The sequence below is a fragment of the Camponotus vicinus genome, unplaced genomic scaffold (genome assembly GCF_025532165.1).
Source record: "Camponotus vicinus isolate PSW18456_S1 unplaced genomic scaffold, iyCamVici1.0 SCAF_4, whole genome shotgun sequence".
NCBI classification, from domain to species: domain Eukaryota; kingdom Metazoa; phylum Arthropoda; class Insecta; order Hymenoptera; family Formicidae; genus Camponotus; species Camponotus vicinus.
In genome coordinates, this window is record NW_028141976.1 from 23,975,478 (window position 1) to 23,993,807 (window position 18,330).

General features: G+C 32.6%; 1 protein-coding gene across 3 annotated transcripts; it reads right to left on the minus strand.

Moving 5' to 3' along the window:
- Positions 1 to 1,026: 1,026 nt before the first annotated feature.
- On the minus strand, positions 1,027 to 16,845 carry LOC145969676 (uncharacterized). 3 transcript variants are annotated; one of them, XM_083095816.1, is made up of 8 exons: positions 16,629 to 16,845; positions 16,310 to 16,505; positions 15,066 to 15,475; positions 9,275 to 10,538; positions 6,716 to 6,982; positions 2,049 to 2,237; positions 1,751 to 1,886; positions 1,027 to 1,298 (listed from the first exon to the last, which is right to left on the minus strand). In XM_083095816.1, exons 5-8 carry the CDS (start codon positions 6,936 to 6,938, stop codon positions 1,160 to 1,162), a joined length of 687 nt encoding a protein of 228 aa, XP_082951942.1. In that variant the 5' UTR covers positions 6,939 to 6,982; positions 9,275 to 10,538; positions 15,066 to 15,475; positions 16,310 to 16,505; positions 16,629 to 16,845; the 3' UTR covers positions 1,027 to 1,159. The 3 variants fall into 3 exon arrangements, with proteins under 3 accessions (XP_082951942.1, XP_082951943.1, XP_082951941.1); XM_083095817.1 differs by having other exon boundaries at positions 15,066 to 15,419; positions 16,625 to 16,845; XM_083095815.1 differs by having other exon boundaries at positions 16,625 to 16,845.
- Positions 16,846 to 18,330: the final 1,485 nt, after the last annotated feature.

Here is an 18,330-nt window from a genome sequence, read left to right on the forward strand (position 1 = left end):
TAATATAATTCTCTTGTTAGATTTTTATATTATCCTATGTCTCATACATTTTTCTTTAAGAAGAGAATGTACGGTTTTTAATATACATTTTTTTTCCTACTACACAGTTAATACTTACCGTTATGTATAATACATGTAAAGCCATTTACATGAAATAGCTTGTAAGAACGAGAATCTCGACGTAAATAAATATGTACGAGAATTATACACAATGTAATCTCGTTCGCTATTTTATTATTACACCCATGACATTGTTGTAATAAATACACTCTCGAAGAAAGCACACTCCAGTTTTTCGTTGTATTTACATCTTATGATATGTTTCATGTATGATTTATCACGAATATACGAATAAAATATGAATCGTATGATTTATATAGAAAAAGAAGAAGAGCAATATCGAGAAGTAATTGTAAAACAATTCGAATGTCTCAAAAAAAAGGCATGCCACGCTTACTTATTATATATCCTCTAATTACTTGAATATTTCATATATATATATATATATATATATATATATATATATATATATATATAAATAGTATAATATAAAATTGTTCTCAAGAGCCCAGTCTAGTCAAAATAATAGCCTTTGTAAAAAAGAAAAAAAGAAACATAGTGCTAAATATATAAGAAAAATAAATTTTAACTATTTCTGAAATCGAAGACAACTATAACAAAAACAATATAACAAAATGCACATCTGAATTTGTAGCACATGATTTACATACACTGTACGTCTGTATACGAATATTTATATTTATATATTACTTATATATTACTTATGGTATATATATATATATATATATATATATATATATATATAAATCTGTTAACGCGCGAAAGTCTGAAACGATAATTGTCTAGATTGCGGCCTTATCGATAAAAAGTAATGTATAGATTAAGTTAAATAAAGCGTTTTTTTCCATGCTCAAAGTTTCATACGTTTTTGTACCATATAAAGCGAGCAATTACTTAGGATTATAATCAATCACTATTCTGGACGTTTGTCATAAAATTCACTGATTCGGAATTATTAATTAATTTTCATTTCAATTTCGATATAGGTACTACAAATTTAAAAAAAAAATTTAATTCATTTCTATTTACCTTAGTTGAATTAGTCTTCTTGTATTTTATGAAACATTTATAACAACGTTTAGTATAACATTATCGCTGCAGCTGTTTTCTCTTCAAGCGCGGGTATCGGTTCCAGACGATCATCCTTTTCTCGGCCGGATCCCCAGCCGATTAATGCTATGCTAATAAGGTGTACAACACCAGCGCTAACAACGAGCCTGGAAAAATTTTCATTGAATAAAAATAAAATGTCTATACTAAATATATTTTAAGAAATATTGGTTACAATTTCGTAACTAATACATAATTAAGAAATATACTAAAAATGCATATATAATTAAATTTTAATTGAAAAAAGGATTATTAGACTATTAATTATTTATTTCAAACTTTAAATCAATATAGTACATCTATTTTTATTTACAGCATTTTATTTTATACATAAAACGTAATTAGAGAGCAATCTTATAATATATATACAGATTCATTTTCTTTATCCTCGTCACAACCAGTGCCTTCCAATTAATTGTAATAAAAGTCGAAAAATTATAATGAAAAAATTTGATTATATTATTCTAATTTGATAATAAACAAATTAGTATCGAAAAATTTTCTGATTCTTACTAGCTGCGAGAAAGAAATTTTATTTTAGATAAAAAGAATGTTTTACCAAAAAGAATAGCCAAGCTCAGCAGATCCCTCGCTCGTCCACTTAAAGTCAGTGTCCTCCTTTGGAAGCACATTGACATACAGTCTTGTATAATACTGCGCTAACCAAGTGCAAGTGCTAACTAAGCACATTAATACTGAAAATGAGTCACAAAAATCCCCTTGTTGCAAATAAAATATAGCTTAAATTATTTAGAATTATTTATTTTTTTGGTTCTTATCTACCGTTTTATATTTCCTCTTACTTTAGTATTATTGAGAATTATTATTTTTCATAAAACATATATACTTATACTTACGCGTTAACATATTTATGAAGTATACGCCAGGAATGGATAGAATTTTCGATCTTGGTGAAGTAGCTGTATTTAAAACTGCCAAAAGTGCAGCGAGTGCAGCCGCTACCAAGGCAGCCGAAGTCGTTATTAAAGTAACGATCCAAAGAGCCCAGGACATTACTGATGGATCCTGCCGGATCATTTGAGAAACTAAAACATTGCAATTAGAAACATTATTAATCACAGCACAATGATATAAGAATCAAAACATATAGCGCATTTTAGAGAATTTTCCGCTTTATTATATTACTGTATATTTACATTATTCGTCCTTCCATTGCATATAATATTTAATAATGTTTTTTAATTATTGCATGTAATATGAGAAATATAAATATTCCAATTTATTTAACATATTCGAACTATGTGGATGTTATATTGTTTAGACTTTACATAACGATTCAATGATTACAGATATATATATATATATATATATATATATATAAATTTTGAGTGTGTGCAATTATCAAATAATAAAATTCTTCTAATAATGATTGCTATAAATAAATCTAAAAGACTTAACAATTTATTAACATTAGCCTGTAATTAATTATGCTTTTCATCATAGATCGGATATATCCCGTAATTATATGTTCCAATTATGACTATTCCGCGATTAATAACGATTAATAATCGCCGTTATTATGCAAAATGTATTAAGCAATAAGCCTATTTTGTATGCCGTTCAATATCGCGATGAGAAATTTTATTATAATATCATAATGTCTTTTAAAAATGTTTGAATGTTTTAAGAATATTGTTTCGTATATGTATTCTTTCCTATAAATATTATATATTTTAATATAATTTTTTTCGTGGTACTTTTACAATTTTTCCATCAGTATTATTAATCGTCCTTAAAAGATTCTTAAAGTAAATTTCAATTAACTTTTCCAAGTATTCAACTTATCGTAGGAATGAGGTCATAGATTATGCAAGCGTAGCATAATGATCGAAAATTGAAACGAAGCCAGATCTCGAACGATTAACTTTGCACATGAGAATATATATCTCCAGTAACTCTTCGCACTCTTGAAAATATGTACAATGTTCCGTTTTTCTACTGACGTCTTCCTGATCGGAATCTATTGCGTACCGCGACGACTAAAAGCCGCTGCTATCGCATTTTATATTCGGACGTGACGCAAACTTGAGAGAGAAAGATCGAGTATAGGTAGGAATATCTTGCGCATTACGCGCTTCCAGGATACGACAAAGTTTCCTCGAGACATTTCAACTTACGACGGCGTGAATAACGGATCATTGCATTCGCCGGAGGCGGCCGCCAACTCCTGCGAGTACTGCTGACTCGAAGAGACGCATCTACTACAAAGTACTCAAGTACTCAAAAACGTATCTATCCGCAGTCGCGATGTCCCTATCGGTTCAATCTGATATGATACATTTATCATTTTTACATTCCAGAGCCAACTCTGACAGAAATTGAAGCTGCGAAATGTAAAATAACATTAGTCTAACTCAAATTTCGGGACACTAAACTTTATTCTAGAAATAAACTTTTTTCTTGGTGATAAAAATCCTAAATCTGTACAAAAAATCTAATCCTATTATTAAATTTAAATCTCTATTCAAAATAATTGCAAAATAATTTTTATTAAAATGTGCGAATAATTTATTTTTACATATAAAAATAATTTTATAACAAATATGTTGGTATAATGCGTTTATTCTGAAAACTCCTCTAGGAAATGCACTTAATAAATATTAAAGTATTTATATGCAATGCCTAACACACAGCTGCGAATGCTATAAATGAAATTATCAATATTGCTGCTTCTTTTGCTGGTCTCTGCATAAAATTGATTGCGTACTAGAATGCAATAGATGCTTTTACTGCAGTCACAGCATCAGTAACGCTGATGATATGAGTAGCGCGCGCATGTGAAAGTAGACCACGAGGCTTGGTCATGATTTTTGTCCACGGAAACTAGTTTCTGTGTATCTATTGTTATCCGCGTAACTTGACAATGTGTATAAGCGCGCACATGCTTGCGATTTTGCATTAAGAGAAATTTGAACGTACATACATACATATGTATATCATTCGAATCTTTTCACGAAAGACTACTAATCGCTTTTTTTGAAGTCATAAAAAATCTAAAACTTTACTTTGTAAACATTTTATTTAGGAAAAAAAACGTTGACTGAATTATTGTTTGTCTTTCAAACAGTCAAGAAATCACAAGTGCACTTTCTTACATCATTCTCACAGCATTTATAAGTATCCATGATCTGAGAGCGAGATAATAATCGTGTTCGTAATAATAAATAATGATGTAAATATGATTAAGCAATAATTATCTTAATATAACTATGATGCATATCGGCGTGTTATATCGCGAAAGAATAGGAATTGATTTTACGTTCAAAGATGTATACATAATTCAACATGTTCATTAAATATACGCATACTTTGTCAGATATATAGTACATCAAAACCAGAAGATATCTTTTTAACAGGTTCTTTGATATCAATCTTTCTTTTCGTTTTCTTGAATAAAAATATTAAGAGCTATAATTTTTGCATTTACGAATTGAAAATAAAATAAAATAAGTTCCAGAAATAAAAAAATATTCAGCTGAATCAGATCCTTCAATTAATTTCAGGTGGTTTTTATTTTAATAGAATTTTAATTTAAGGTATAATTATACATGTGAATATACAATATTAATAATTAAAAAGATGTGATAAAAAATGACTTCTCTTGATATTTTTGTTGAGAAAAAATCCTCTCCAAGCTGATCGAAAAGAAGTTGCGATTAAAAGAATATTCGGTACATCTGAAATATATGGTGTCATGGAAAAATGCGAGTTTATGTATCCCTTCAGATTTATTATTCGCCTGAATGAAAGAGAAATGTTTCTCACGGCGCGTGCCAGCAATTCTGTTGTTTTTCTCCGGAAGTACGGTATAATAGCAATGTAAAAGTTGCTTGCTCATCGGCACGATTATTATGCATTGTGTATAGGATATTCATCCTTTTCGGATACAATGCATCGTCGCTCTGCAAAAGTGATGGCACACTAGACACTAGATGAAATCATCATGAATAAGTTAAAAAGATTCCATCAACATTTAAAGAACGCTCTTTACGTCCACCAAACACAGACATATGCATATATATATTTATGTAAGCAATTTCCGTACAAATTAATAAAACGCGCGCAAAATTACAAGAAAATAATAATTATTACAAAAAAATAATAGTTATTTTTTTACAAGAAAATAATAATTATATAAAAAATTATATATTTAGGAAATATTCTTTGTAAATTATTTATTATTGCATATATGTGCATATATTGCATATGTACGCTCTTGAAACAAGTTTTTTGCAGACTCCGTTGGTAACCAGATTCTAAGATGTCACGAGGAGCGGATGTTTTTGCGGATGAGTGCTTCAAGTGCGATTGTACGCTGATTATAACGATAACAGTTTCTTCTCGTAATATCGATTAAAAAAAAACATGTATGAAAAAAGCATTGTAAAAAGAATGTATCGATCAAAATCTTAACAAATTTTCGAGAAAAATACTTTTTGTTCTTTTGTTCTTCTCATCGCTATAAAAGATAATTAAAAATACACCTATTAGCTTCACGCATCAATAAAATTTGTAAATGTCAAATATCACATCAATCTTCTGTCAGGGCGCTCACAAATTTTGCATTTTTTTTTATTAAAAAATGATTGTCAGTACTTCGAGCACATCTGGCACAAAGGGTGTGGTGATGTGATCGTTTCGATCGGCACGCGAAATCAATAGAACAAATTTAACAACGATTATGAAATCGATGATTTATCGCAGATGCATGCACGTCGCACGTCCGCAATCAACCGCAGGCATCGTTGGACGCCGTATAGAACTCTAATGCACTCGGTTATCAGTCGGAGATTTATGGTCCTGCCGCATACCAGTATGTTCGATCATCCAGCCTTTCTCTCGCGCATATCTCCGCCCGATCATAATTCGTCGCGTACGAGTCACACAATTCAAAAAAAGTTTCCGGCTCTTGATCGCACAATACTCGACTCTTTCGTTACGATTTATAAAGTTATCACGAAAATCGCTCTGGACGAATAATTTCGACGAATAATCCCGAATAAAAATAGGGACATTAAAGAAAATTGGCAGGAATTCACGCTGCATGATATTGAATCTACAAAATCGAAAAAAAAACAATTTTAAAAAGAGGATTTTAAATCTTCTTCTATTTCAGCTCCTTTGTATGTGTGTTTCTTGCAACGACATTAAATAAGTGCAATTTTCTTTACTTCCATATTGTAGAATTTAATTTATTATTGTACTTTAATCTTTTTATAAAAATTAAATCTCTGTTATTTTTTTAATTCTTTATAAAATAAATACTTCTTTCAATGAATTGTAGAACACTCTGTATGTTATTGCAACAAATTCTATATAGTTTGGAAAATTTTAGCTAACAGTAACGTGTTTTGCATATCACTTTTCCAATTATATGATATATGCATGACTGCGTACCATTCAAGATTGCATACTACTCCTTTATAAGAGAAAAAAATCCTGTGATTATGTGCAAAATATAGTCTGAGTTGTACAAAGAGAAAGGCGAAAAATACCAACATACCAGATACGTGATACGTCCTCCATCCATAAGCGACATTTAATTCCTTTTTTCCCTGCAACAGCCCAAAGTGAACTCTGCCCGCGCTTTCCTGGGGATTCGACGTTCTCCAAGCTCGTGCCTCGACCCAGTGCTGCGTTACAAGGGCAGCACAGACGAGCCCACCGCCCAGCAATGACAGGAAGAACGTCGCAAAGATCGTGCCCCTTCGAAACATCGACGTCATTCTCGGATCACGAGAGGGTCCAGTTTTCGGGTAGTTCGCGAGCACTGGGGAGCAAAGAAGAATTACGTTAAAAAGAAGATTAGATGAAATGATTTTATAAATAAATTTTAGCGCGTCTATTTTATATGTCCAAGAATATCTTTTACTGCCAAGCAACATTAAAGTTCGTTGCGCGTAGTTTCTATACATAGAGTTCCCCGATTATATACCGTGTAAAGTTCTCCGACTACTTCTTCAGAATTCTCTCTTACTTGTCAAGCATGTCGAAGTGCTCACGCGAAAAAATCGCGAAACGCATATTTTCACCGTTCGTTCGTGCCAAAGTATTAAAAAGAGCGCTCCTCATCCTCTATCGAGCACATAACGCGGAAAGCAAACGTCTTCGCGATCTCGCATGGAGCAGAGTCTCGCCTCGCTGCATCTTATTAGCATCATCCGCGCGTTACGCCGCATATACATGAGAATCTCCCGATGGAAACAGCTACTGTCGGAATAACAGTACAAATTTTTAACATCGAAACATTCTTCGATCCTTCTCGCGGAAACGGAATAGTGCGTCTGTTCCGTTCAAGAAAAAGTTTTTCCGCGATTCGCATTGTATATAATAATCCTGAAAAACAAGAGAATTTCAACAAAAATCAGATAATCTAAAGAGTAATTAAAGAAAGAGTAGATAAAAAGATAAACATGACACACAATAAATTTTAAAGAGGTAATTTTATTAATTTACTCTGATATTTAAATTTTTGTTTTAAATAATCAGAATTAACTAAGAGAATATCTTATTATATATTGTATATCAACTGCTACATTATATTATTAAATCAATCGTATTATTTTAATCTGTAAATTCTTTTGTTGCCAATGTGTTTTTAATATTCGATTAGAAGATTAAATAGTCGAATTATTAGATTTTCTTGCACCAATTATTTTACGAAAAGCTAAATTTTGCTGCATTATTTTTAGCTTTTGCATCACCGTGCATCGGCGCAGCTCGTTTCCTTTCTTCCCAAGACGTTTTCTCCACTCATTTAACTGACCTGAGACATGCACACATTTCTACAAAAGAGAGAGAGAGAGAGAGGAGGAGAGAGAGAGAGAGAGAGAAAATGAGATGCTCTTCGCGTGGCCATCGGTAATTTACTTGACGACAATCACTATTTAAATTATGCCACACAGAAACTATGTCGCTTTCGCAACAATTATCTGGTCTGTTAAAAGAATCTGCAAGCGTATGAAAGTACCTTGAAAACAAAGCACTCGGAACTTTAATATTGAATGCAACCCTTACGTAAAGATAAATTGATCCGCAGAACATTATTTAGAATACAACGCGTTTCATACAATTAACCAATAAATTACAAATTATTTTCTCGGAAAATAATCTTCAAGAAAGGAACAATGTCGGCATAAATTATTGAGATTTAGCGACCCGAAAGGGAATCTACAAAAGCTTGATGTTGCTATGTTACGTATTTACTTTCCTCTATTTGGTTGGTATTATTTTATTTGTCGGTTGTTGCATATTTATCGTAAAATGGGTTAAATATAAAAGATATTAAAGAATTTTTTTTAAGAGAATAAATATTTTTTCCTTTCATGCATACAATACAAATCTCTCGTTAAAATTTTGCACTTTTGTATTGGCAGATTCAAAATAATTTGCTCATATTGTTTTTTTTTTTGCTTATTATATTATACTTATTTATAATCATCAATTTTTTATTATAAAAAATGAATATATAATACTTTAATTATGCAAAAAAATTGTAAATAGCAATTTTAATAAAATTTAAAATTCTCTTCAAATTGAAAAAGGAAAGCTAAAGCTAAATCAGCACTCGATTAATAATATATAATTTCTAATAGATTATTTAATTCCAACATCATTACATACGCGTTATAATTAGATTTATATATACACATTCGGGATTATAATCCAAACATGTAATTTAAATGTACGATGAAAGAGAATTGAGCATATTAGATTACTGAAAAAAGAATGTCATTAAATCTATGAGTATTTAAAGCGATCAAAAATGCAATATCATGCATATTACAGAACGTTTTCTACATATTAAAAGTCTCGTTAAATTAATCAACTTATTAAGTAAATCATGCAGAACTGAAATAAATAATTCAAGCAAAGATTAAATTAAATAATTAATTGGCAAGCTTACTTTCAAACCAACTTTCAAATTTAATTTTCAGAAGACGGTAATTTATGATTGATTACAAAATTATACAGAAAGCACTACTTTTAGAAATAGTTAGAATAGTTTAAAAATAAGCTATCCAATCTTGGTGTTGAGTGAATTGAAAAATCATATAGTAACCTTGACCCTGACTCTCCGCGAAGTGCACCTGGTTCAGACTCCGCGAGAACTCGCCTTGCTTGACCTTCTGCGAGAAGTCGGCGTTGCTGAGTCGCTTGGAGAACTTGACGCGGTAATTGTTTGGCTTGGCCGCCCTTAGCAGCGACGACGACGTGGCAGGCTTCGGTCTTTTGGCGAAAGTATACGGAATCGTGTAGGGCTGCGCGACGTAAAAGTAGATCGGCCGATAATCCTCGTGGAGCTGCGGTTGCTGCACGTTGTAGCCGCCGTTTGTGCAACAACCGGTGCTGGTGTATACACTCGGTGCGCCGTTGCTGTACGCGTACGAGTTCGCGTAATGAACCCCGTAGTGGTTCGCCGTTTTTCGTGAGTTACCTTCCACGGTTTTCGACAGAAAAGAAAAGAAAGAGGAACGCCGTCAATCCCACTTCCGAGCGTTACACGATCTTTCGACGGATGTCCACGACATGGTTTCCAAACTGTCCTTCGGAAACGATCATCCGAGATCACTTTCGAGTTTGCGTTGATCTCACGGCTCTTTGTTCAGCGATCTTTGAATAGAGATCAGCTGATCTCGGCTTTGACTTTCGACTTTCATTTATCAAAACGAGCGTTCCCTCGTCGTTATAATTCGTCGTTTTTTTTTAACAGGTCTTCAAAGTACTTTGTAAATCGGGGACGGATCTCAACATTTTTCTCTCCACTTCACGAAATCAATTTCCTCAAATATGTGAATACGATCGAGACAATTGTTCGCCATTAACATCCATCTAAGTTAATGGACAGCGAGTGCTCTTTAAAAATGAGAGCTTAATCTCGATCTGAAAGTCGGAGGCCTTGCGACGGTTTTTCGCGGTGCTTTCTTTTTCTCTATATCCGACGAGATATCAGAAGCCACAAGTGGTAGATTGCAGAATGTAATTCGGGCGTAGATATCATCACGATTTTTTATCATATAACGTATATATTTCTGGCGGCTCGCGAAAACAACGAGCACGAAAGAGGATTCTTTTCTTTAATTGTCACCTTAGAAGTTTCTCTCGACGACGGGCCAAAGTTCCTTTCACGTGCGCCGCTTCAATATGTTGTCGCGAAATAAAGTCTTTCCTTTTTTGTTTTTAATCTGGGACTATTGTGAGCGATTTCTCGGGATTCTAAAACGTCGACGCTTCAGAATCCACCTCAAGTATCGCTTGGTGTCGGGACTTCTTAATGGTATCTTAGAGCACGCTTTTTCACCACGTGAGACGTCGCGATGTGTCAACTGTAAGAGAAATCTGTACGTTAGGCAATTACTAGACGAAGTTTCGTGCTATGTCAAGAAAATGGATACGTTAGACGAATGGAGCATCCAAGCATAAAACATGACAATTGATCATTTCTGTTGAGATATGATAAATGTTTAAAACATAATGCGATATATTTAATTTAATTCGTTTTCAAACATTATTCTTTTTTCAATAATAATAATAATAATAAAAAAGGGAGTTAGAAACTTATTGTCGAAAGGGTTGCCTCATCTCACATTTTTTTTAAGATGGGCCAATTAGCTTTACTAAGAAGCTCTGTATCTTCTTGTCTATTTAAACTGTTCTCCTGCTGTATTAATTATTCTTTTTATATCTTGAAATACTGAAAATGTCAGTTATTATGTTTTATTCAAACATCGAAGAAAATTCTTGAATACATGCATTATATAAGCGCATTATTTTAATAATCACATATATTTGATCACATTTCATATTTTCTTTTAGCTCTAACATTTTTTAAAGTAAAAAAGTTTCTATATAAGAATAAAAGTATTTAAAAAATAATAACTATTAAATAAGCACATCTACAATTTAAATAATCTCTCTCTTTTAGAATCTTCTCTTTCAACTTCAAAGTTTTAAAAAAGGAAAGAAAATTTTAACATTAAAGTAACGCCTTTGAGTATAAAAATTCCAGAGCAAAATTGACAAACGACATGAACAAGAGTCTATGTTGAGAAAATAGAATTTCATTTTGCATTGACCTAAATTTGGATTGAAGAATCGTAGAACGCTAGTGCACATTAAAGCAAAAATGCACAAATCTGTCGAGCTGCTTTCCGCTTTCCGTTTAAAATCGCGCGAAATGGGACGAGGAAATTTCGTTAAGGATGCGGGAAGCGAGAAGAAAGAAACGAGAAAAATTCCGTATTTTTCCCCTAACTCGCGCCAAATTGTAAAGAACAATCTAGTTTCCATTGCTTTAAAATAAAATGAAACGAATTGCTAATGATCTGTAATAAACGAGCAACACAGGACAATCGCTAACGGTACGATAAAATTTAAGAGGCGCGATATATAATAACCGTTTCTTGCCATCCGACATTTCTCAAGTGCTCGTTATTGCAGGAAACTTCGTTATTTGCCGTTACATCAATGATTTATACCTTTTCCATTGCTAAATTTCACGGTTGTGAAAAGGTTGCCAAAAAAGATCGTAAAAATTAAAATGTTCCTTTTAGAGAATCTAAATTAAACGACCTAATCTTAATTTTTTATATAAAACAGCTCCGAAATTGCGGCAAATCGAAATTTTAATTTTAAAATCATGCATGAATTGCAAACATTTGTCTAAGTCGCTTTAAATTATTTACCTATTTATCTTTAATCTATTTATACTGTCGGAAAAATGCGAATTTACGTTGAGATTCATGCATAATGCTGTCCTGCAACATTCTTGACGGAACTGGAGCAGCAATTGTCGCAATGTAACGTATTGCGTCCGCGCCGTTGCGCATTATTAAAGTCGGACTTAAATATATACCAAGTATTTTCCTATTATAGCTTCTGTTAGTTGTAACGTAAGTAATCTCTGACTGAAGAAAACGAAGGAAATTCCATTTCTACTACCTATCTCGAATAAATGATATTTTGTTGCGTTGCAGGCATAGTTTTGTGCACGTTGCTTTGTTTAATAATTTATCGATAAAGAAATTATGATCTGCCGACGTTTTACTTTTCATTTACACGACATCCATTACATTCTCCAAGGAGAAATGAAATCATGAGTTTCCGGCGATTCAACGCGTTTTGAGCAAAGTAAATCCTGTGAATGTTAAAACTTAGTTAGATTCTGGAAATATTCATAGATTTGAAATATCATAGAAATCGAAATATTTCATTATTTTACAAGTATTTGCATTTCACGTGTCCAACATTTTTTTGAATTATTATTACTTTAGGAAAAATTTTTAAACACCAGACTTCATATTTTAAATCTTGTCAAATGTAATTTCATAATGATGAATCTCTCAACTTTATTCAGAAAGATAGATTCCAATTTAAAATATGTATATATACAAGTAAATGATGAAAACATGTGACTCTGTCGACACAGAAATTAATCGTACAATTCACGAGATAAAACGAGTTTTGACGTGACTGCACTATGTTGGATTGATTGGCATGACCCACCGCGATATGACAAATGATTGTACACGCGTGATGAGAGCGTTATCACGAGCAAGGATGTAAGAGTGAGAAAGATGCGGGAATGCACGGATATACACGGCTACATGGGAGGAACGAGTTGACGAGGTCGGGTGAATGCCGTTAGACCGTGTCATGATACGGCTACACGTACTCGTGTGTGAAACATCGTCGTCTTGAGAGGAGAAGAGTAAGACGAGGAAAGAGACGGAAACTGATAATGAGAGAAAGAGAGAGAGAGAGAAAGAGTTCTAGGATCGGAATTTGCGCGATCTTGATTGTCTCAGAGCAAAATCAAAACACGTCGCGAGGCGATTTCGCGTTGACATTCTATTAAATTTAAGCGCTTCAATTGTATAAAGTCAAAAAGAAAAAAAGATATTCGATGTCGGATATAAAATGTTAATGTAAAATGTTAATCTAGGACTCTGATGTTTCACACACAGATGCTAAAACGGTGAGATATAATAGCTGAATTTATATTAAATATTTATATTATTAATTTATATTATTGTTTGCTTTTTTTATTAATATATTAATTTATATTATTGTATTAATTTTAATTATTGTACTAATGGTTAATAAAATAATTAAAATTGCAAATAAAATATACTAGGCATTGCATGTGACAAGATTAATTTAAATATAAAAGCTAAATAAAATAATGAATATGTATATGATGTGTATCAATGATTTTTCTACAAGTTTTTGAAAAAGGATTTCTGACATAAATAAGTAAAATTTAAAAAAGTTACAAATAAGAATATTACATACAAATGAAGCTTTTATCTTTACATTTGCTCCGTCTTTATTCTAAGAACGTATAAAGCATTCTTATCGAAACATATGATATTGCTTATAGTGTACTTCTTTCTCTCGATCAGCGATCTGCTGAATGTTGAATCGTCGTCACAACCGGTTCGGCAATCGAGTCCGCTCGCGCATTTTTCTTTCCGCACGATGCGGATACCTCGCGTGACGCAACTCCCTCGACACATATTGCCCCCTGTTGCCCCGGAGACAGGGAGATGCACATATGGCCCCGCGTGTCCTGCACGAGAAACTAGGACGCGCAACCGACCATGGTGTGTCTCTCTTTTAATACCCTTGCAAAACGTCTCCCTCGAACCTTGCGAATTCCGACGAGCACGATACGACGCGAGAGAATATCTCGGAGATCGATTCCGGTCGATGCGATCTGTTCTGACACAGAAAGCCGGTCCAACGGACTCTACTCGGGTTGAATTGATGCTTTTAATTTTTACAGAACCATGCCGTGACGTATTCAAATGCAAAATTTTCGTCGCGAAATACGCGTCAATCGTTATCATCGTGCGGTGCAACAACTATTTCATGAATAATTTAATGCATGACATCGGTTCATTGTCGTGTGCGAATGCCATTGTGTGTAATACAACCGATACCGTAGATCAGCTCTCATTATCATTACGCACATTCACATTCTTCGCTTTATGTCGAAATATAAAAACGTGACACGCACAAATTCAGGAGCAACGCGTGAAACCGGAATTCAATATCATACGGTTTTTACAGTTAAAAAGTCATCCGATAGTTATCAATTATAATACAAATTGCAATATTAATAAAATATTTCTGCAAAATATAAATTCATGTTACCTTTTTATTTACAAATTAAAATCGTATTTAATATTTAACTAAAATCTAAATATTTAATTTTATTTCGCATGTAAAATTAAAAATTTATTTAAAATTTTTCATACGGATTGTATCTATGAATATCTTCAGAGGACAAATACACTTTCCAAATGATCGATCACTAAAATGCCTACATAAAAGATCGAGAAAGTTTGAAAGCGTCTCAGCATTACCTTTTTTTAACACGTCTCTGGATTGAGATGTAGGAGGTGAACTGCTTTCAAATACACGGATATAATAATCTTTTTTAATACATTATAAATTGCAAAAGAGACAATAATAAAACTATACAGCTTTATCATTATTATTTTTTTGAAAAAACTGAAATAAATTATAGCTCAATGAAGAATTGTAAATAAAATGAGTAATGAGTAAATATAAAAGAGATTCGATTTGACTTTATTTAATTTGCGAAATATAAAAAATTGCCAAAATTTGTGTAACTATTAATTTTATATTCCTGTTTGAAGCGAAAGAATTATTATTCTTCGCGTTATTTTGCAGTAAACTATGCCAATGTATCCAACAAAAATTAATATTTATTTTGGCGCAGATAGACGTCGCCCATCAATAAGACAAAGTCGGCTGTATTAAAAGAAGATTCACACAGGACACGTATTTGCGCGAAACAGCAAGAGCGATACGAGGAATCTTACTTGCATCGCTTCGGCATCGTTTGCCCCCCGTTCCGCCGCTTCCTCTGCCACGGCATCTCTCCACTACGTCTCTTCGTTTGTCGAGTCTTTCGTGAAATAAAACGACCAACGTTTTTTCTCTGCCGATTTTCCGCAGATCCACCGGTAGAAATTTTGACACCAAACGCTCGACTTCAACGTAATTTACGAGGCAACCGCATAACACACACGCGTGCCCCACAGTGTCAGTCCAACTGAATTTCAGGCTATTGCGACTCCTTCTCTTTATCCTCACCTGGCATTGACAGGTGCTACAGGTGGCACCACCATCCGATCGATGACCCCTGCCGACCACTTTACCGATCCCGCTGAATCCTGAGAAACGATCGTGAAAGCAAATCCGTGACGCGCGAGAAAGGAGTAAGCGTTCTCTACATTAAAACAATTGATCGTTAAGGATTAATAGGCGAGATTATTTAATAAACAATAAAAAAATTAATACACAGTATATAATTTTTCTTCGATTCTTATAAAAAAGAAAAATTAATGTGTCTTTTATATATCTTGTAACATTAATCGCGATTATAAAAAAAAAGCCAGAGACAAAAAATGAGATTTGTTTTCAGAATTCGGTTTCTACAGCTTAAAATACGAGCACAGCGTGAAATATGAGCACGAGCAAAAACGGGGTTAAAAATCCGTGACGATCATTTTTTGTAAAAAAAGAAAGAGAGAAAATAGAAAGCCTTTCTCGAACCCTTTTTCGATTTATAAAACTTCAGGAAACCGCTTTTTTTTATCTTTTAACTTTTCGGCAATTTTTTTTCAACATATTTATATATACATATCTCTCTCTGCTTTAAAAAATTACTTTTTCTTCTTGATTCCTATCTTTTAGGAAACTATTTATTTTTTGTGTCTCTTGCTTACGTAAAACGTAAAAATAACCGCGGCGAATTTTTAACCATGTTTTTGCTCACAAACACAAGCATTTCGAACTAAACATGGTCTTTCCGAGTGACAAAAAAAAAGCTATTTTTCTTCTCGTAAAGCGTCCTCGTAAAAAAGTGCAATAATATGAAAAAAATGTAATAGTATGTGTAATTACAGCGTCTTATATAAGACGATTATAAATGTGACAAACGGAACAAGAACGATAATTTCTGTAACAGAGATTCAATGTTTTTACATTTTAAATATATAAACTATGAAATAAAGTCAATGTCAGAAAAGTTAGTAAAGCAATTCCTATGCTAAACACTTACCTGTATTTTAATAATATTTCGTGGAATTTACTTGATAAAATTGTTACATTTTTGTTGACGTGATGGCTGTATTTTTGCACAACACAACAATCCAGGCTTTTTCAACACTCCTGATACTACATGCTTATTTGCATACAATGTTTATTCTCGACAATTTGATTTCTGATATTATATGTTTAACAATGAAGCTCTGATCCTGCAAAGGTCACTTGTAATTGTTGCGCTATCGATGCACCGTATTTTTGCATAATACACGACAATAGCTCGATATTTTCCTGTTCTAATATTAACTATTATGTTTCTTTTCACACTTACGTACTTATTGTATGTGCCTACGTGTTAGGTTATTTATGCTCAATAATCGGAAATCATAACTCGAATATGATGAAAGTAATCCTTTATCGTTATATAATTACGATTGTATCGATAGCATTAATCACACTGTTCTCTCGGCACTTATATAATGCTCGATTATGATTAAAATCAAATTGATTACAATCAAATTGATCTATATCGCTCCATAAATAACCGCGCGCGATATTACACCATAAACCATAAACTAGAATAGAAACATAGATATCACTTCAATTTCCGATTCCGATTCCGTATAGTTCGATTCCGATTCGATTCCGAGTTTATATATGTATAATTTCGCATCATTTTTTAAATAAATAATGTTTATCTTTTTCAAAGCCACACACACACACTTATCTTATTTCAATTATCGTGTCCGAGGTAATATTTGATTATTACATTTCTAAATAAATTAGCACCTGTATTCGCGTTATCCTATATTTTTTAAATAAACTTATTTACGTCATTCGCGGGATTTTCAAAATAGTTTCTCGCTCAATGTCATCTCTACCGTGAAAAAAATAATTAATTTTTTAATTTATATTTCTTATACATATTAATGTCACGCATTTATAATGCATGAAAGATATATGTATGATATGTGTCTCTTTCTAGATATGTGTGCGATATTCTTGGTTTTAAAAATAAGCGACAATTTTAATTTTCAAACAATTTTTGACAGTTTTCTAATCCAATAGATATAAAAAGTTAACAAAAAATATAACCTTTTAATTTTCTTATATAATCTTTTTATAATATAATATAATCTTTTTATTTTTTACTCGAATGTTATTGGATTTTCTTAAAAATAACTGTCACGGAACATAAATATTATCTAGATATGATTATTATCGTTATCTACATACGCATTAATAGAAATTAACAAGAAAGAAATTTACGTCATGACCGCCATATTTGCATAGTACAAACTCGGAATCTCGGAATCGGACCACGGAATTGGTACCCTAATGGAAACGGAAATTGAGATATTTAGTTATCTTCGCGCTCGTTTACCGTGTATTATCGTTACACATCGCGCGCGATTATTTGCGATATCGGGACGTTTGTGGTGAAGATATAATCGTTATCGAATATCGTGAGTGTCGACGAAACGAAGGAATCAAATAATCACTGTGATTAATGTCACAATTACTATGGTTATAATTATATTATTATGATACGATATTACCGTCATGAGACTCTCTCACTTATCTCTCAGACTTGAGTTGCGATTTTATAAGTTATTGAGAATAAAAATCATTTGCGGATTGTGTAATATCGGGAGTGCCGAAGAAATATATCGGACGATCGTATTATGCAAAAATACAGTGTATCGCGTCAATAATAAAAATGTGCGATAATTCCGTCAAGTGACCTTCGCGCAACCATAGCTTCGAGCATTGTTAAACATGTATTTCCGAGAAATTAAGTTATCGAGAATAAACATCGCCTGCAAATAAGCATATAATATTGGGAGTGCCGAAAAAATGTCTCGGGTTATCGTTTTATTATGCAAAAATATAATATATTTCATCGAGTGCGACAAGTGAACCGACAGTTTTGTCAAGTGAACTCCATGCGACTATAGCTCCAAATGTATAACTCCATTATTGATGTAAGTTTACTGAAAAATGTTTAATATATATATTTAATATAAGAATATCTTT

Bases quoted from the DNA above. Each gene is read 5' to 3' on its own strand.
- LOC145969676 (XM_083095816.1), bottom strand. From the start codon at position 6,938: ATGACGTCGATGTTTCGAAGGGGCACGATCTTTGCGACGTTCTTCCTG. The intron at 2,238-6,715 runs GTATGTTGGTAT...GCAATGTTTTAG, and splicing joins GAGGACGTATCACGTATCTG to TTTCTCAAATGATCCGGCAG. The intron at 1,299-1,750 runs GTAAAACATTCT...AAATTTTTCCAG, and splicing joins GAGCTTGGCTATTCTTTTTG to GCTCGTTGTTAGCGCTGGTG.